At 36.4% G+C, this 21,287-nt stretch overlaps 1 protein-coding gene across 2 annotated transcripts; it reads left to right on the top strand.

The window, feature by feature from the left end:
• Positions 1-1,348: 1,348 nt before the first annotated feature.
• LOC134535942 (pre-mRNA-splicing factor Slu7) lies at positions 1,349-21,014 on the top strand. 2 transcript variants are annotated; one of them, XM_063375350.1, is made up of 11 exons: positions 1,349-1,446; positions 4,852-5,005; positions 6,590-6,778; positions 6,869-6,980; positions 8,938-9,137; positions 10,934-11,151; positions 12,380-12,686; positions 13,873-14,001; positions 16,121-16,258; positions 20,069-20,203; positions 20,750-21,014. In XM_063375350.1, exons 2-11 carry the CDS (start codon positions 4,874-4,876, stop codon positions 20,924-20,926), a joined length of 1,737 nt encoding a protein of 578 aa, XP_063231420.1. In that variant the 5' UTR covers positions 1,349-1,446; positions 4,852-4,873; the 3' UTR covers positions 20,927-21,014. The 2 variants fall into 2 exon arrangements, with proteins under 2 accessions (XP_063231420.1, XP_063231419.1); XM_063375349.1 differs by having other exon boundaries at positions 1,349-1,598.
• The last annotated feature ends 273 nt before the right edge of the window (positions 21,015-21,287 follow it).

Genomic DNA, 21,287 nt, shown 5'->3' with positions numbered 1-21,287 from the left:
GTGAAATGTTTGCTCGTCAAAGTGTAATCTGTCATGTTAGAGTTTAGGTATCACCGCTGCACCGTATCGTGCCACCAAATGTACTATTGAATCAGTCCCTGGGACACATCTAGGTATCGCGTAGAGTCGCCGGAGACACGGCCCTACGTGCTACTAGCCCAGTTTATTAAGTGTTAGGTAATAGTGAAGTGTATTGTTCGTCAAGATATTGTTCGTTATGTTAGAGTGTATTTTTGTAACTATCGCATCACGTGTACAAGTCCGCCCCTCACGTGCATTAAAATCGTTAGCCGCCACTGAGGAAGTGAGCTGCGCGTGTGACTAGTCGCGTCGGGAAAACCATTACGGCCAGAACGGGCAGCACCCTGTATAGGTCTGTGCCGTAATAAATTCACCAAATATCTTCCAGAAACTTTGTGTTATTCTTTAGGCGTCCCGAGTGGCCATAACAGCTCGGGGGGCCCTACTGCGTTAACCCCTACCTCTAGCCACAAGGCCGAACCCTCCCTCAGATCTCGAACCCAAGCAAAAATCACATAAAAATCATAGGAGGTAGCAGGGACGGCGTCAACACTGTAAGGAATATAATTCTCTATGACCCGCGCGCAATTGGATGCCTGTCTGACTGTACACCACAATGACCGGGAAGAAATGTAAAAGCACAGAACATACAACGGCGAATGTCCAGTTTGCAAAAATTAACCGCGACTCGCAAAAATTATGAGAAGAACACACGTGAGTAAAAATGACAAGATGAGAGCACACGACTGAATGACAAAGTAACAGACTCGAATGCAAAGCTGAAATTGCTTCCGCACGGCAAAGTCTAGAGCTACTGCAAATAGCGCGCCCGTTCAATCTCACCGTCCCGGTGCTACGTCACCAACATATCCGTTGCCTCTCATGCCGGGTCCATGACTGACTTCCCACTAGCGCGGAACGGCCCGCTTCCGTGACCGCTGCCACTCGCGTCTGGCTGACGACTGACTCGCTCCCCTGCCTGGCGCGCCCGAGATTCCGCGTCTAGCCCCTCTCCGCGAGGCCGCGGAACACGCTGATTGATGACAGGCGGAAGCCACGGCCTTGGCGCATGGTGAACAAATAAAACTTACACAAATACATAACCCTTCAATACAAAATTAATTATAATAAAATATAAGCAAAATATATACAAAAAACGTAAATCAAAAATATATTTACAATAAAATAATATGTCAAGTCCTGTACAGAAACAAAACGTCGCACATCACATACACTTGCGTCGCACTAAACACGCAAGAGATGGCACTGGCGAGGCATAACGGCCTGAAGGAGCCGGGGATACACTTTGGTCGACATGTTCATTTTCATAGATGTGAGTATCAACCGCTACCTTTACATAAATGTAGCTATTTAGAAGTTTGTTTTCCTCTTAAGAAGTTTTTCTTTTAATTTCGGGAATTTCCTGTATGTATTGGTGGCAGTTCTGTGCCATTATAATGGAGTATAAATATTAATGATTTATAATGTAGTGTTGGTGTGGTGTTCTAGTGTCATCATATGCTTATTTTTCGACGTTTTTATTGTTAATATGGGAAAAATTACAATTTATCGTTAAGGTTTGAGAGTTTATTTGTATAAGTATTCTTGCCTGTTATTGAAAGAGAAATTGAGGCGAGATTAATATGATTGTGGGATTGAATCATGCTAGCATACAGTGGCGGATCCAGGATTTTGGTTTGGGAGGGGCTTGACCCAGCTGAGGCTAAGCTTTATCAAGGCAAACACTAAAACAATAGTGGACCCAGATGCTTTTGGAGGGGGCTTGAGCCCTTTACCCCCCCCCCCCCCCCCCTTCTCCTTCTGGATCCGCTCCTGCTAGCATAGAGAAAAAATTATGTGGATATAAAATTTAATTCTACTAGCAAAAAAAATATTTCATAGTATTTACAATTTACAGAAAATCCCCTCTCGTGCACTTTTACAATAGTTATTGATAAATATCACCATTCTCACCTAACATACAGATGCACTCACTATTTAAAATTGTTTTTAATTGTAACTAATCGAACCTAACCATCAGTACAAACTAACTAGGATATCAGGGCTTTTTAGTACGGAAAGAAAAAAAAATCGGTAAACATGGTTTTCACACACCACACATGTCCCTAAATTTGCTCTGAAGGGATGGTTTCGTAATTCCTTCATGTTTGTGAAATATTTAAATGTTAATATCTTACATTTCAATACCTGTGCTTTTATGCTGCCACTGCCATTTATTGTTTACCTGTGAAAAATAGGAATATTGGTTTTCCATTTACCTGAGACATTTCTGAATTAACCCAGAAAGGAAAGTTTCTTAATTCTTGGTAGTTTGTAAAAAAAAAAAAAAACAGTTTACAGCTTACATTACAATACCTGCTTATTCACGCTATCTTCAACATTAGTTGTTTACCCATATGGTTTCAAATTTTTTTTAAGATCTTTAGTTAGTCAATGTAGATGTTGTAATAATGAAATTTGTTTGAATAACAATTGTGTTGCAATTGTAAGGAATTTTTAATTCTTATATATCATGTCTGTTGTTTTATTAGAATAAGTAATAGTATTACGAAATGTTTGTTTTGTTACATTGCATTTAAAGTACGTACTATTTTGAGTCATGTTGTAATGGACGAGTCTAATGGGAGGCAAAAATTTGGATAGAATTTTTAATGTCGTTTAATTTCTGTGAGGAATACATGTTGTGCATTGAAGTAGCAGACTCATTGAATTTTGCAGTATTTCGAAGGAATTCTTTGATTACAGCCGTCATATATTCTGTGTTTGATATGGCTGGTGTTTCATGTATCCCAGTTTATCCCTGAATCCTGATAGCATGATCGTGTTGGCTTTATTGTGTGGTATATAATCCTTGTGGTTTTAGTTCAGTAGGTACCTACCTCAGAAGATCATAATGGCATGATCCTTAGGTACATGATGCTTGCTGTTTTAGTTCAGTATGTCGGAAGATACTGCACATGAAAGTAATTGCAAAATAAGAATGAATTATGATTGTACGTTGAAAAATAAATATTTATTCTACTTATGATCCTAATTCATTATTACAGAACAATATTTTTTTAAGTACAGGATCTTCCAACGTACTGAATTAAAACACAAAGCATCATGTTTCACAGGATCAATGTATTCAGGATCATGCCATTAGGATCAAAGGATGTGCTTGTATACAAGTTACGAAACTTTTACCATAGTTTTAATATTTTGAGATTCATAACAAAATATTTATTTTTATTGCTAACATGTATAACATCCACAGTACATTAAGTTTTTCCTTAATTGGTCTTTGTTATTTACATTTTGCTGAATAATTGTAACCATCACGACAAACTTTCAACAAATGGTGGTAGCATTAAAAGTATTCAGATACGATCTATCCCTTAAAAAGGTGTCCTTTACATTGTGGCTGAATTTGCTAATAGATGTACATGGATGTGTGTGCTATGGAAGCTTCCCTAAGTATTTGGTTAAAGCCTTAACCTAAACCAAAATGACCATTGTAACAATATCATAGTATTTGTAATATATCAACCTAACCTATCATTTAAGTGGTAAAGTGCTTGAAGAATAACAGTGCCCTCTTAGAAAATGATAAAAATATGCATGGAAGTGAAAACATAATGGTTTTTTCTTTCAGAAAATAGCTTCCTTCAGAACAATAAAAAATTGAGCATTTTGATGATTGTGCAAATACTTTAAGTTAAACAGTTATTTTTTCTCATTAATGAAGGCTCTGGTAGTTTTTGCTAAGTGAGGCTTTTACATGCAAAACATGATTTGATGATGTTATTTTTTATTCCTTGATTGTCCTGCAAAACATTGTTTATTATTTCTAATGCCCATAACCACAAAGGACATTGTACACCAAACTGCTTATGGCGAACTCTAAACGTTTATCTCGGCTTGTTGCCTGCTTCCAGTGGAGTGATCAATGGTCACGGCACTGCTATCGTCCGTCCTCTTAGCCACTGGAAAAGTTCCCTGAAGCCCGCCAAATTCATACTTGCGTTCTACTGTACGCGCCCGTAACTTTGCAGGGTTTAGTTTCCGGACATATGTTCCGTGACAAAAATTGCTGGTTTCTGCATTCTCTGCCATTCATTTAATTTATGCCTTGCAATTTGTGAACTTACCATGTGTGTGTGTGTGTCACACATTCTAGTTCAGTGTTGGCAACCACTTCCGACAGTTCATTGCTAAATTGTAAAAACCTTTTTGAAGCATTTTGTCTTGTGGCTATTAGTCAAAATGTTATACTCTTTTGAGAAACAAGTTTTAGGGTAGAAACATTCTAGCAGAGCAGAACTTATACTACTCAGAAAGAGCATCTTACATTAAAATTTTGATTTTCATTCATTAAATAATTCTGTGGTAGATGTTTTAAAAAAAAAGTTGTTGCCAAATATAAGTACCTTTTGGCATATTTTTAATTTTTTGTTTTAGTAATAAAATGTTGTAAAAAATATATTTATTTATTTTTTCTATCTTTAACCTCACCACCTATTTTCCCCATATTACCTTGTTATTTTACTAAGGCTGTTAAAATACCTGAACCTTATGATCATTGTTGAAAACTCATTTTGGTAAATAGCATAATATGAGGATAGTAATTTATCCGAATGTTGTTTTTTTAGTTGAAATAGAGTTGAATATGGTACAGAATGGTCAGATATTCAGTAATTTTTAAAACAAAAACCCTTGTCAGTTAGAAATTTTTTCTTGAACATTTGTATTATTTAAAAGAATATTTTCATGCTAACATGTAAATAATAAAAGTTAAAAAAAAAAAACACATAAAACTATTTTTTTTAGGTGCTAAAATTAGGAAAATCTCATGATGGCTGCCACCCAGAATGTACCAGTATCTGAGATATTAAGGAATAAGAGCAAGTTTGAAGATGACGAACCAAAGAAAAAGTCTCGTGAAGATTGGAGGAAGGCAAAGGAACTTGAAGAAGCTCGAAAGGTAAGAGTTAGCAAATATAAGTATGTACTTGTTAGTTAGAAAAATATTATCACGAGTTTGTATTAAAAAAGTTTAGGTGAGTTACCCATACAGCTGTTAAATAAGTGTGAAGTTGTTGATATTGATATTAATTTTGTGTCATTCAGTATTGCAGGATACAATAGACCACATCAAAATGTAATAAAATAAAACATTAAAACAAATCAAGCAAGAAAGATTAGATTTGTTTTACTCGCCGTCTCCTTTGCTCCCTAGAAGTAAAGAGTTAGGAGAAAATGAATCAAGGTCAGAAAGAGTTGGTAACTCTCATATGGGTGAAGAGAAAGAGTTAAAACCTTGCACGAAAACAGACGTCTTGAAAAATGTGATGGGGAATTGAGAGATTCTACTGAAGGTGGAATTGCTTTATCATGACCTTATATCATGTCACAGATGATGAGAGCTTACGAACCCCGCCTACCTGGGATTACATACGGTGTGCAGAGCTTGAGAAATATCGTAGCAATTTGAAAACTGTTTAAGATATCTGAGTGGGGTCAATGTACAAAAAGTATTAATGTGGGGAGGGCATATGATTAGTTCTGTTTCTGTGTTTGGTTTTTAAACTGTATTTTTAGAATAGTTAAAATGGCTACAGTGTGTGGTTCCAGAATAATTTTTTTTGCGTAGAATATTTGGTGGAGGTTCTTGAAAGCTCTCAAGTGACCTCTAAAATCTCATAGTTTTCCTATTCAGTCCAGAGATTTGCGTTTAGAGGTGATACCATGCTTAAAGCACCAGTGAGCATTGCACTTATCATCCTGCCTCACTAACACAAATACTCCCGTAATGAAACACAAACATATTTTTAAGGATTTACAGATCTCTTTAATTTTACATTATTAGAAATTATATAAATATTCTGTGCCCTTTAATTGTTGATAATTGCCATTTCAATGATGTTAACTTCATTGAACTATTTTGGATGGCTTCTGTTTTTGTAAGCTAGTAGTTATTCATTTGGCTTTACTTATGATGTAAGTGTTGTTTTCAGTATTTTAAACCATATTTTACCTAACAAACTATGTTAAAGTTTTCCAAGCCTTTGCTCTGTAATTACGTATTGTTTTAAACACAGCATTTTTTTGTAACTTCTCTTCCTGGGAATTAATTTTTTGCCTTATACTTTTTTCTTCACTATATTAAGTGTTGGTTAAATTGATCAATTATCACGTTGGCCTAAACGTTTTGTCAACATCAGGGCCTTTAAGAGTCAACGAGAGGTGGTGATATGCTGATGGAACACCGATTCATGAGTGGTGGGGTAAAACGGGAGTACCCCAAGAAAACCAACCGGCTGACGGTGACGTCCACCATGTTTCCCTCCGGCAAAAATTCAGGTCCGACCCCGCCAGGAACGGAACTTCGACCGCCCCGGAGGCGAGTGATCCCACCGTTCAACCAAAATTGACTCCATTCCATATTGGGTTTGGGGTGGATGTTGTGACTTGCCTTCAATCAGCCCATCATATCTTCGTGGTTGGACGAATGAGTGTGCCTTGACTGGAGTGTTCTAGTTATTATTTATTGCATTCCTGGTTCTAGGCGGGCACAGCGCCTGCGGCGGTCGACGAGGAGGGCAAGGACATCAACCCCCACATCCCGCAGTACATCTCGTCGGCGCCGTGGTACTTTGGCTCGACAGGGCCCACCTTGAAACACCAGCGGCCCCAGCCGGAAAAGCAGAAGGAATACGATGACATAAACGAGTGGTACAAGCGGGGAGTAGACACGGTAACGAACGTTTGTTTTGTTCCAGCCTTTTGCTCTGTGTCCACTTTTTTTTTGCCTTGCGGAAAAAAGTTGTCCTTTTATTTTTTCCAGACTAAAGTTGCTATAAAATATAGGAAAGGAGCCTGCGAGAACTGTGGAGCGTTGACCCACAAGCGAAAAGATTGCATGGAGAGGCCACGTAAAGTTGGTGCCAAATTTACAGGTGAGAAATGCATTTGGTTTAATTTTTTTTCTTTAATGATGATTAAGGCCAATTTTTTTTTCCACGTGTTGCTGTTATTGGTACTATTATAATAATAGTTTTTTAATAAATCACATAAGATGGAAATTTATTGCAAGTAATTCAGGTAGTCAGAATCAAAAGGGTGTAAATGAATGTAGGATAGTTTTAAGAAAACAAGGCTCAGAGCCTTCAAAGAGCGTAAACATTTGAATTAGTTTTGCGAAAACTTGCAACTCATCGGCATAAATCTTAGAGTTCACATGTATCCCTTTGTGTACTAACAGTTTCATACTAACTTTCAACTAATCATGATACTTTTTATATTCTGTTATTTACACCCATTTGCTTCTGACCGTCATTTAAATATTTAAAATAAAGAGGGCCTATAGGCTAATGCTAATGTAGTAGACCCTAATGTAGACACTTAAAGGATTTGTTCTTATTGTACATGCAAATGTAAATCTTGTCACACCAGTCCAATAGATGGCAGAAAATTGTGGAATATTAAAATTTTGTTTGCTGAAAATTAACGATACCAACAGTATGATGGTAAAAAAAATTATTTTAGCCCTTTTTTAGTTTTATTTCCAAGCAAATAAATTTATTGTAAGAATAATTGTAAGAATAAACTCCAGTGATTCAAATTTTCCAATAGAATTGAAAAGTGTTTTTTTTTGTTAGCGTTAGGGTTATGCCACGCCACTAGGTTATTTGTCGCATGCATGCCTACATTGATAGCATAGAGCTACACAAGAAGGTGCTGGTTTGGTATGTGTCGATGTTAACAATGCGGCCTGCTTGATGTAATCCAATTAAACATGCTGGGGTAAGCTACATATGACTATTTTACACTACCGTGTAGAAAGATGAAATAAAGCGGATGTTTGTAGTCATTACTGCTCCCTTCATGTCAGCAACTGGCATCATGGCTCATTTGTGGCCATCTCCCTGGCAGCTGCCAATATGCTTATTCAGCATGGCACTTAAATAGCCATTGTTTACATTATACCCTCCCACAAGTCAACAGCAGGTTCAATGGGAAACACTAAAGGTTATAAAAAAAATAATATTTAATGTGGTGGTTAGCATGCCTACTGTAATTTATAGTTACAGAATAATCCATTTTAAAACTTTGCTTTTAGTTCAATTATAACATTTCACTAGAAGTATTTTTAGAAATTTTTTTTTTTGCTATATCAAATAAAGACAATACATGTATCATTGTTTTCTTTGTGTGATTTAACAGTTCAATGAACAAATTGTGTTTTGTTAATGCCATTTTACATGATCAAATTTTGCTTTTAACACCAATTTCCATTAAATATAATCATTTATTGGACACAATGGCATCACTAAAATTATGACCATTGTGGTGTTCAAAGTTTTGAATGCTCCGATTCCTTGAAAGATTTTCTTTTCAGACAGTTCTACAAATTTGTGTGTGTCCCGAAAGCAATTTTATTAATTTTGGGACATAATTTAAAAATTAAAAAAAAAATAGTAACCTAAAATTTATTTAGTAAATATAAACAAGTAATATAATTTTAATCGTCAAATTCGTTTTAGGAAATTATGTCAGTAAAATATAAATACACCAGTGCAAATAAAATTATGAAGGAAATAAATGTTTGTTTATAAAAAGTAGTAACTGAAATAGCTAGAGCACTTAATTAGTGTGTGAAATGCCTTTCAGTACAGATTTAAAATATTTAAAAATAAAAATATGCGTGATATCTGGTGTTTCAATGAATTGAATTGACTATTAAATTATGTAAACATACTGTATATATTTCATGGTGTTGAGTGGCCTCCAGTGACATGCGCGGAAGAGGCGAAAATAAGCCAACCTTGTCTTTGACTACGGTTGAAATCTGTGTTTTTTTTTTTTTTTGTTTTTTTCCCCCAATTCAGTATGTGACACTTGCGGTTCTTTCAGGAAGTAGCATAGCAGCAGACGAGTTCATCCAGAAGGACCTTTCCTTGGACTATGACGGTAAAAGAGACCGCTGGGCGGGCTACGATCCGTCGGAGCACAGAGCGATTATCGAAGAGTACCAGAAGATAGAAGAAGCAAAAAGGCAGTTACGGGCGCACAAACTGAATGCCAACATTGAAGGGGAAGCAGAGGTGGCTGAGGTATCGGTGCTTGCATGAAGTATAATCTAAATACACCTGGCCATTTGAAGAAACACCCTGATTGGTTCCAGGAAAATAGTGTGCTAATCAAATACTTTTTTTTCCATAAGAGTATATGTTAGTCAAAATAATCTATTATGCAATAACATAAGTGTGCTTGTTGATGAGGCACTTATTTAATCAATAAACTTTGCTCATTAAAATCAATTTATAGAAATAAATATATGTCTAAATACATTTTAAATACAGTTTCAAATTAAATTGCAGTGTAAAATAGAATCAGGGGGGCAGGATTGTTTACTTAACAGGGCTTGGGCATAACATTTCCTAAGTAGGTGCTGACAAGATTTCTTATTACATTATAATGTTATTAATATAGAAGATATGTTTCAATTGTAACAAGATTAACGTTTTGTCGTTTTCTATTAAAATAATTATTATCTGACATGTTAAAGTAATTCCTGACCCTTTTTAATTCAGTAAATGTTTTTTAGCCCATCGTGATTAGAACCACGACTAACATGGATTTCGCTGGATTATCAAATTTCAAAGAAAAATAACAAAGCAAAATTAACATTCAGTTAAATGATACTTAAAACACGTAATAATAAAAATGAAATATGAGTGTAATTGCTTTTAAAAGTGTCTTCTTAACCTGAATAAATCTGAACATAAACAACTCAATTGGTTCCGATAGCAGAATGAGTAGTACCTACTTTTATAGAGATTTTAATTCCAATTAATTATTTGGTACCAAAATTTGTAAATATTTCTTAAGGGGAGGTATACAGTTGGTAATATGAGTTTATACATTTTTCATTATTTTTGACTGTATTAGAAACTATCAGATTGTTACAGTACATCAGACATTTTTTTGTATTTTCTGATACCTCTAGAGTGTGTCTGTCCTGGCAAAATAAAAAATTAGAACTGACTTTTTCAATCAACTTTAAAAATAGGCTGTTGAAATTCATCATGTTTTGACGAAGAAAGCTTTTTTTTTTTTAAAATTAAATATTAACTATTTGTTTTGATACAGGATGTGCATAAAAATTTCTCAGTTTCATTGGTATGTTATAATGGTTTAATTTTAATTTTAGATAAATCAAGGATAAAATAACTTTTTAAAATTTTTTTAAAATTTTTTTTTATACAAATATTCCATATGTACTCTCTTAGTTATACGGTACACATCCAACCTAGTCCAACTCTTCTCACACTTTGGTTAATACTTCCTAAGTAATGGAAGCAATAGTCTCCTCAATTCTGGAAAATCATTACGTAGCGGCGAAACGTAGACACAATCTATTATAAAGCCCCAAAGGAAAAAAAAAATTGCATGGCGTTATGTCAGGTGAACGTGCAAGCCAACGAAAAAGAGCCCTGTCTTCTCGACCATTACGACTAATCCAACGGTCAAGGACTTTGATGTTCAACCACTCTCGTACAAAGAGATTCATATGGGGAGGGGCTCCATTCTGTTGCCATATAAAGTTTACACACAGGTTTAGCTCTACTAATTGGGAAAAGAGCCATTCTTTCACGCTGTAAGTTTGAAAACAACAAAGCACTAGCAGTTATTCAAGAATGCGCTTATTTAAACCTGTTTGAGTTACTCTTTAATTCTGACCTTGAACCAATGCAATGCTTAACATTGATACTATTAAATTTTATAACTGAGACATTCTTTTATATACCTACTGTATAATAAAAAAAATTCAAAGAGGACTTCAATCCCTCCCACTTAAATTTTACGGTGACATATCAGTAATGAATTGGACCACATTTCCTAACAGGTGGAAGATCAGGACAAGGAAGACGAAGACAAATACGTGGACGAGGTGGATATGCCTGGCACCAAGGTGGATAGCAAACAGCGCATAACTGTGAGGAACTTGCGCATCCGTGAAGACACCGCCAAGTACTTGCGCAATCTGGACCCTAACTCGGCGTACTACGACCCGAAAACCAGGTCGATGAGAGACAATCCATATGCTGGAGTCAGTGAGCAAGAGTAAGTACTTACAGTAGTTACCCGCTTATGGGTCGCAGATTTTATGCCGATTTTTGGTTAAATAAAATGTACTGCGATCCATATGCAAATTTTAAATTTTGGGTAAAAAAATAATATTTCACTGTTGTGTTTGACTATGTTCTTAAACAACTAGCCTGTGTTGATTATTAATAAACATGTCATGAGTTAATATTAATTGTTTGATTAAAATATCTCAGCAGTGTGCATCATGAACTGCGCCATTAAGCTACGTCTGCTGCCGGGCTGGCGCTTGGCAAGAGGGGAATATCTAAAAATTAACCAAGAGCAAGAAAGAGGGTAGGGGGGTGTGTGCATGTGTGCGTGTGTAAATGTCCGTGAACTGTCACCGTTTGTATCTCAACAGGTTTTTGTGATGCAACTGTGGCCAATCATTGTTTTCGCGTGAGATTTTCTACTCTTCCTACTGCAACATTTCGTTCCTGACAAAACTGCTGTAAAGGACATGCTTGTTTGTGTTCAAGAACTGACAAAAATAAAATAGCCGGTGTTCTTTTCTCTCTCGGGGGAAGGGGACAGGTAATAAATAATTAATAGATTGGAAGGGAAACTTGGGTATAAAAAATAGTATTCTTTTCCTTGTATTTTTTGTTAGATAGTGCTAAGGCAATGGGGAAGGGGGGAGGAATGGCCATAAAGGATGGAGAGGGGAAAGATGAAGGACATCAGTGCATGTCTTGTGTTTCTTACGCTGTAATAAGCTGAGACACAGTCCATAAAGACGATCCATATTCGAGGGTGACTCTTACGGTGAAAATACATATTATATTTTTTTTGCCCAAAATTAAGGATGCGACTTATACATAGATAAATACAGTAATTATTTATACAAATTTTAAATGTGATAATTTGAGTGAAAATCTTAGAACTAGTATTTTATTTATTTTTATTTCCCCATTGAACACCAGGTATATTCATACTATTCAGAACTGTCACTAAACCTCTGTCTATGAAAATAGTAAAAATAATAATATTCACCAGCTATCAAAAGTGTAACTAGTTTTACTGCTGGCATATGTTTATTAGTAACTGTTATATCTCACACCTCATCCAGAAGTGACAGTCCATGTATAAAAGTACGAACCATGGAGTACCATCCGTGAACAAACTCAACGAGGAATCATTTGCGTTAGCAGAACTTGACAGCTGTGTTTGTGCGCGGGAGACGAGAGCGGGTGCTCGGTTGCAGCGTGGACTACGCGGGGGAGAACTTTGTGCGGTTCTCGGGGGACACGCGCAAGCACTCGGCGGCGCAGCTGTTCGCCTGGGAGGCGTACGAGAAGGGCGTGGACGTCCACCTGCTGGCGGAGCCCACCAAGCTGGAGATGCTGCGGCAGGAGTACGACGCGAGGAAGGAGCAGTTCAAGAGCGAGGCCCAGCGCGACGTGCTGGGGCGGTACGGCGGGGCGGAGCACCTGCAGGCCCCGCCCAAGGAGCTCTTGCTGGCCCAGACCGAGGACTACGTCGAGTACTCCCGCTACGGCAAGATCATCAAGGTGGGTTCCGTGGCGGTCCCTCTACAGTGCTGCCTGTTTTGTCTAGAGACGCACCAGACTGTAAAAATCCAGATGAAAACGACACAATCAATGACGATGCACTCGCGAGCAACTCGATTGGCAGCAAGCGTGCACGATAGCACGACTTACCGCCATGATGGTTCAACAGCAACTGTTGCTTTGTTGCCGGAAGCTTGCAGGGCTGCCCGCCTTGGCAGGCGGCCAACTCGAAAAACTTGGTGCTGCTGGCAAGCAGCGCGGGAATTTCGAAATTCAAATGTTTCGAACACTATACACACCAAATTACACGCAATGTTTACAAGTCCAAACACTGCCAATCTAGGGAAGTACAGAGAGCTGTTTGTTCATCACAGGAAAAAAATCAACATTAATGACACATTCAAAATATTGTATCATTGTTTTATTCGCTTAATTGCATTCATCTTACCCTTGTTAAACTTATTTTAGCTTTTTATATACTAAGCAACTTGCACACGTGTGTAAACTTTAAATTATACAATGGATGAACTAGGTCATTATGACACAGCAGTGAGTGTCGATCATTTTGTAGTCTCTTGTCTATTGTTTGAATAAATGGATTGTGCCGGGAAGTTGGCAGCACTGTGTTTACTTGCTCACTCATTAAATGGACTTAACGACGTGTCGACAGGGAGGTAACATGCGAAGAAATGTTGTAAGATACAGAGATTTCAGGGAAACCATTCGAAAACCAAAATCAAACGGTTGGGTCAGGAATTGAACCCGAGCCCTCTGGTATGTGAGTCCAATGTCTTACAGCGGTGCCACATTGCTCCATGAGGTAGCCAGGGTTTCTTTTTTAACATGGTATAACTACTTATATATAATGAACCACTACATATTTTGATGGCATGCATGTAAACCAGGTAATTATGTTCATAAATAGTTTTAAATCAATCTTCTCTGCCAGAATCACTCAAAGAACTTGCCGATAAAATTTTAGAAAATTGGTTTAATTTCTGTTTTTTTTTTGTTATGTATGTACACTACGTAGATGTTGAGTTTACCTGCAAAATGATGCAGCCTTTTAATCAGGTTAAATGTTTTTAAGTGTCTTGTGGTACATACAGTTGTTGTGTATTTTGTTCTGTAATTTTGTTGAAGTGAAAATGTGATTTTCTACAAATTAATATATTTTTCTTTGCAGGGGCAAGAAAAACAAATAATTCGATCGAAGTACGAAGAAGATGTTCTGATAAACAATCACACTTCTGTTTGGGGCTCATTCTGGCAAAATGGGAGATGGGGCTACAAGTGTTGCCTCTCTTTTGTGAAGGTAATGTCAAGTGACCATGATTTATTTATTTTTTGCTGATTCCTTACACAGAGGTTAAGCTTGGAATGGATATTTGTTTTCTGCACTGTATTTTTCATTGACTGTGCCAGCAAATTATATAAGTTATTAATTGGAATAGCTAGAGGTAGTCAGGATTTCATTGGTGTATACAGTAGAACTCCTTTTTTACACTATTGAAGGGCGTGGGTGTCTGAAAATGTAAAATGCGAGAAAAAGTAAAAAAAATAAAAAATAAAGGGAAATGCATGAAAAATCCTATTTTTGCTCAGAGAAATGTGATATTATGTGACCTATTATGAGTGTCTGAAGTACAGTTAACCCTCGATTAGTCGGACCTTGATGTTCCGGACATCGGATAAGTCGGACAACCATTAAAAATAAATAAATAAATTTAAAAAATTTGCAACAGACAATATTAATTTCTTTAACGTATAAGGTATAAGACACCACAATAGCAATGGCGGTGTTCAATAATGTGCAAAAAAACAAAGTATGTACAGCGTGGTATGGGCCGATTCTTTGAAGGGGAAAAAAGTGGCAATTCGGATGTCATAGACTTGACAACGCTGCCTTGCCGGTGGAGACGTGGCGTCATAGCCGGCCGGCCGCTAGCTAGAATACGTACTTCTCTTCCCCTCTTTTATGAACTTGGCGGCTGGTGCACGGACTACTGTGCGTCACGTGCTGTTAAACAGCAGGTGTACATGTCAGTATGCGGCTTGCTTATTGTTAACACTCGTTACACTTCCCCAGTTCCGCACGCTGAAATTTTTTCGTGTTCTGAACATTCACATTTCACAATGGGGCCTAAAAGAAAGTGCCTGACTTTGACTGTTGCTGAAAAATTAAAATTGATAAAAAAACTTGAGTCTGGAGTTTCCATCATGTTCATACAGTAGGCCTAAGGTAAGTATAGTGTTCTCGATCCCGAAATGTGTTACTGATTCCTACAGTGATTAAATTGCTACTCATATTAAATGAAGGTCCGAAAGTTTGTGGTAGCCTAAAATTCACAGTTTTTATACCGTATATTGGTATGTATAAGCAGCGCCGATATTTTGAGCCTTCAAAATTGGATAAAGTTTAAATTTTTTATGCCCGGTGTTGTGTACGAGGTACGTGTGGCAGCTGAGTTGATAGATACGCACAGCGCGCCGACAGACTACTCTGACCTTGCGCGCGACCTTGCCTGGCCGTCTCGTGCTCGCTGCTCACGGTTGACCTTGCTAGCTGCCATACGCAGCTACGGACTTGTGTTTCGCTGCAGAACGTTTGCCGTGCATTACTTAAGACGCTGAATAATAAATTATGTATTACATTGCAACTGTCTTTAAACTGATACCACTTTGTATACTTTTATTTCGTAACACTGGTATGTAGTTATCTTTGGGTGTAACCTAAAATTATCCACTCGATAACTCGGACAACTTCTCCCCCCTTTTAGTCCGACTTATCGAGGGTTTACTGTATATCTAAAAAGAGTAATTATTCACTTAAGTTCCATATTTACATTCTGTAGAGTGTATAGGTAAGCATACAGCCCATGTACATACTGTCATACTCAAATTTTTTTGTTTCAATCAAATATAGAAGTATTCATGAATTTGGATATTTTTAAAATCATATTTAGACATACGTATATTGAAACTTTTTATTTCAAAATTCACAAAAGTACAATAAAATTTTATTAAAAATACAGTAAATGAAACCATAATAAAGTTGTTTAAAATGTGAGCAAATATAAAACTTGGCAATGCTTTTTCATAAACCAGTAAAATTATAAATTTGAAGAATTTTTGTTTATTAAACTGAATATATACTTAAAAATAGATTGTTTTAGTCAATGAAATCATAATCTCAGATTATTTGTTACATATTAAAAAAAAGGAGGTATATTGTTGCAGAAAACAAATACAAATTTCCCTCAAAATATTCTTAGCTTCTGTTTCTTTATTTAAATTAGTCTCACTTGGTGTATATATTGGTTGTGAATAATAATAAAAAAATATCAATTATTCATGAATACAAACAATTTTTTGAAGACTTGCAGATTAGAATTGTTGTTTTGGAATTTCTAATGCCCGATGATGCTGTCCAGAATTCGTACTGCACCGGTGACGCTGGGAAAGCAGCGGCGGAGACGTCGAGTGCTCAGGAGACGCAGTCCCTCAAGCCTCACCACAGCAACAGCGCAGACGAGTCGGAGTCCTCTTCGTCGTCGTCGTCTTCATCTGATGTGAGCATTATTGGCATCTTGTCTGAATCTTGGTGGTCACGCCAAGCCGGACTCTTGTAGTGTCAATAGAGTTTTAACTAGCGATGGGTCATAACTCGATTTCCTTGAATCTGAAAGTAGGATCTAGGATCAAGTGTCAAAAAAAAATATATATATATATAAAATAAATTAAAAAATATAAACTATGGGTGTTGATACATTATACCCTTTAAATTAAGTTTACAGAACTAACACCTATTGTAATTTTATTTATATAATTAAATGTTAAACGTAAAAAAAAACATTGAGGAATTGTAACAGGACAGGTATGAAGGAAAAAATGGGTGTAGTAAACTTTATAGGTTATCATGGATGAACGTTTTAATTTACTTCATCTCCCGTAATATTTTTCTTGAATAGAAAGGATTTATTTGATTCATCTGTAGTTTTAATGGGAATGCCAAATGTGAATTTATAACCTGCTAGAAAAAAGGGAAAACAGTACTTAATTCAAAGCGGCAGTAACAATAACCTGAGCGAACAAAAAACACCAGCAACACACTAATGTGGAACCATAGAATGCCTTATTAGCTTATTACAGATCTCAGTGTAGTTGACAATCAACCACTTATAATAAGTTGGTATTTTTTTTTGCCCATAAATTGTAAACCTAAAATTTTGTTCATGTTTTTTGTATGTAAACATTTGTGCATATAGTTAATGAACTCTTAATCAGTGTCCAGGAATTTGGGAGACCAGTCTTATCTCAATCTTTTAACGTCATCATAACTATTGTCACATCATTGATATAGCTGGGTGCAGAAAACTCTCAAGCCTTATGGAGCAATTGGCATGCTCTGAATGTAAGATTTTATTCTCTGTTTACTGTTAAATCTCATTCCATAGTTCCTCACTTTAAAGTACCATAGGTATTTACCCGCATATGGACGGGCTGAAGATTTTATGCTGATTTTTTGTTAAATAAAATGCATGGTGACCCATAAGCAAATTTTGCATGTTGTGTGAAAAAAAAATTAACATTGCACTGCTGCGGTTGACTATAAGCTTAAATAACTAGTGTGTGTTGATTTTTAGTAAATATGTCATGAGTAAATATAAATTGTTTAGTTAAAATTTCTGAGCAGTGAGTAAAGCATAATGAACTGCACCATTGTGCGAAGTCTGCTGCCAACCCTTCCGGCACCGGTAAGTAACATGACTGTCCGCTGCCTAGCCGGTGGTTGGCAAGAGGGACAACCTAAAAATAAACCAACCACAGAGAGAGTATGATGGGAGGGGAGTGGCCATGTGTGTGGCCAAGTAGCAGTGTTTATGGTTCTCCTCCTCCGTGAACTGGCATCATACTCAATCTGAAGCGGCAATAAGATGAGGCACGGACCTTTAAGACTGGCCTGACCCTTATGGTGAAAATGTTAAATTATTTGGCCAAAATTAAGGGGGCGACCCATACACAGAGTCTTCTGCAGGTAAAAATGGTATTTCTGACTTTTAAGTACATATTTTCAATAAATAACGATTGTGTATAGCGTACTTTAATTTTTAAGTATCACCGCTGAGGTTTAGATTCAGCTATGCTATGTTATATAATGAGATTTCACATACGATATATATATTCTTAATTCCAGGGTGGCTAGCTGCGTTGAATTCCAGGAAAAGCGAGAAACATGCATGAATTTTTTTCAATGGGAAAAAACCTGGAATTATGCCTGAATTACTTGTTGTCTCCGGGAATTTTATATATCTCTCTGGCTGATATTATGTCTGCTAGTTTTACAGGTTATGCCAAACCCAGACTAATTTCATTCCAAATTTAAAAAAAACTAGTAATAGTTTTTATGGTTTGCTAATTGGTGACACTTCTGTTTTAACGTGGTTTCATCAACTTTGATTAATATTAACAACGGCCATATAGAAAATTGGTGGCTGATCACCAAACAATTGAATACCTTCATCATCCTTGGGCATTCACATCATCAATATGGCAGTGTTTAGGCTTAGATGTTGAGTGAATATGATTTTAAATACATACAGAGGGCATTCAAATTATTGAGACCTGCTTATGAGTTGTTAATTTTACCTTTTATATATATTCTATTGATAAATTTGTACACAATCTCTCACCAATTTATGGTATAAATGAGGCCATAAATGGCCAGAATTTCCTTTCTGGTTTCAGTTACTACAGATGAGCTACTACATTGGAAAATAGTTGTAGTTTGTGAAAAATCTAACTTCACCAAAATGCTGTTCAGAAAAGTTATTCTTATTTCTGTGCACGATGATCAAGTTGAGACGTTTATCTGCTTCTGTGCCAATAGTGTTATGTTATGGTTTTGCATGGGTAAAATATAAGTTAAAGTAGTTTATTTCCGAAATTGTTAATTGCATACTTAACTTGCTCTATCAATACTGATAAATAAATATTTTCTTACCATATACATGTAAGAGTACAAGCTTTGTTTTTTTGTCGGCCTAAAATTATTTAAAGTCCAAGTACAATTAGTTGACCATCAGATGTGACTACCTGATTCTGAAAATGTATGTTACGTGATGTCACTCTGTACATGTTGAGATGGCCAACTTTAATATTTTGGGTCATTGTCTTGTGAAGTCATATTAACAAGCAAAGTATGTTGTTAAAACATGCTCAGGCACAAACTTTGGCTGGCTGAAAATGTGTTTGAGAGCATAAAGAAGAGTGTTTCATTCACACATACAGTCAAACCTCTCTGAAACGACCCCTCACGGTTCCCAGGAATAGGGTCTTAATAGAGGGGGGGTCGTAATAGATGTTTTCCGAAATTTTCAGTTGATTTCAACCCCCCTCACCCCCCTCCCACACCTCTACTCGCTAAGAAACCAGCCATACAATGGCAGGATGCTGTCACTCACAATGCTAGACGGCTTTGCTGTAAACCCACTTCAACCTTCATGACAAGTCCGTCGCTCTACATGCCACCTCTAAAGAAAATATGTCAAAAGACAGTTTATTTTTACTGGTTAGTTTACATGTACATTTTCTGCTTCCCGTAGTTAAATACACTAGAACCCCTATGTCACGAACCCCGGATTTAACGAAGCAGTGATTTTACGAATACATTTTCGGAAACCGTCAAAAAATTGGACATTTTGACCAAAATGTGAAAATCAGAAAAAAAATAATTAAAAAATAAAAATGAAATAAAATATCATTAAACTATGTTAATTTTAATACACAGCGTATTTTTGTGTCGGCTTTAATACTTCCAATAATGTAGAGGTAAGCTCACATAACATCTCAATCCATAGCAAGATTCCTTATAACCTACACGTATTGCCGGATGTTTTCAGCCTGATCCATACAAGTTCTTTAACCACGTTTTGAATTAAAACAACTGGCGGGCCAGTGTTGTGCCCTGTTTTCCGGACACATAAAGCTTTTATCAATTTGCTGACAGTTTTAATATATTTTTACTCTCGTTAAAATGAAGCAGATAATGTTATTTGTGGAATGGGGGTTGTCAAGCGCTGACAGCGGTCAACAGGAAGTGGTATCTATTTTTAGATATGCGCTGCCTACGGCAGTACAGCACTCGGCAAGAGAAACGCAGTAACACGCTACTCACCACAAGAAATTCATTTTCTGTCCGATTTTCTTCGGATTTTCTGCAATTTTTTCACGGTTCCTCGAAATCAGGTTGTAATATGTAGGGAGGTGGTCGCAATAAATGGGGTCGCAACAAAAAGGTTTTACTGTATTTCACTGTTTTATTCTGTATTTAATTTTGGTAGCATTTATAGGTTCACCTTCTGATGTTATATTTGTTGTAGGAAAGTGTTGCCCAGCAAGAAGTCTCTTCAAAGAAAAAAAGTAAAAAGCGCAAGAAGAAGAAGAAGAAAATGAAAGACAAGAAAAAGAAAGCAAAGCTTCAGAATGTGGCCAAAGAAGAGGATAAATTACAAGAGGTTTGGAACCTGGCATATTATCTTACTTTGGTGCATACTGTTTGTATGGGTTGCCTACAGCAACTGACTTGATGTTAATTATGTCATATTTAGATGTATATGCAATCATCATAGTGGGAAACGAATTGAAGGGTACGTAGGAAAATATTTTAAGATTTGAAAACATTTACAGGAGGACATACACAATGTGTGATTACACATTTGATTGCTATAATCATCTTATTTATATAATGTAATTTTTTAAGTACTTGTTTAGTGTACGAGAAGACATTTACTTTCGCAACGCCATATAAGAATAAGCTTCCATTTTAAGAAATGCCACAAAAGGTGTGTGTTATGACTTATGATATACACATTTATTTACATATTTTCTTAGCGAAGGTAATAAAAATTGTTGCACATTGTACACAAGTCTAAAATATGCTCACAATACCTATACCCTTTTATGTCGACACTCAAACATGTTCCTAAGTTTTACTATTATGAAGACTGTTCTTAAGTCAGAATCGGCCAAGTTTATTTTATTTCAAAAATCCTTTGTTGCAGGCCCTCAAGGAAGAAGAAATGAATCAAAAAGCAGCAGACAAATTGCTGGCCATGGATGAGCGAAAACGCCCTTACAATAGCATGTTCGAAGTGAAGAAACCTACAGATGAAGAAATAGAGGCATACTTGATGAAGCGGAGAAGAGATGAGGATCCCATGTCACAGTTCATGGGCTAGTTGTAATTTGTACTAAATTGTAACCCAATGTAAATTTTATTTTATTTTGTATATAAAGATAGTTTAAAGATTAAATGCAATTTATGTATTAGTTTAGTATTGATATATTCTGAAAACATAATATCTTACCAAGCTGAAATTTTAGTTTCATAGGAGGAGGTATTTAAGCAATTGTCATTGGAGCACAATAGATCACACTGACAAATTAGGGATTAAATCTTCATTATTTTTTTATGTATAATAGTATCATTCCAAATCTAACGTGCAGTTAGGGGTGCGTTTGTGTTAGTGAGATGAGCTGAGCTGATAAGTGCAACAATGTGGTTCTAAATGCAACATAATCTCTAAGCACAAAGCTGTA

The sequence above is a fragment of the Bacillus rossius genome, chromosome 10, assembly GCF_032445375.1.
Source record: "Bacillus rossius redtenbacheri isolate Brsri chromosome 10, Brsri_v3, whole genome shotgun sequence".
NCBI lineage: Eukaryota > Metazoa > Arthropoda > Insecta > Phasmatodea > Bacillidae > Bacillus > Bacillus rossius.
This window is presented reverse-complemented; position numbering and strand designations above follow the sequence as displayed.

What these genes read in the sequence shown, in the direction of transcription:
- LOC134535942 (XM_063375350.1), top strand. Translation starts at nt 4,874, where the DNA reads ATGATGGCTGCCACCCAGAATGTACCAGTATCTGAGATATTAAGGAAT. An exon ending in GCTGGAGTCAGTGAGCAAGA is followed by an intron (nt 11,152 to 12,379) that starts GTAAGTACTTAC and finishes GCTCGGTTGCAG; the next exon opens with CGTGGACTACGCGGGGGAGA. An exon ending in GTTGCCTCTCTTTTGTGAAG is followed by an intron (nt 14,002 to 16,120) that starts GTAATGTCAAGT and finishes GATGCTGTCCAG; the next exon opens with AATTCGTACTGCACCGGTGA.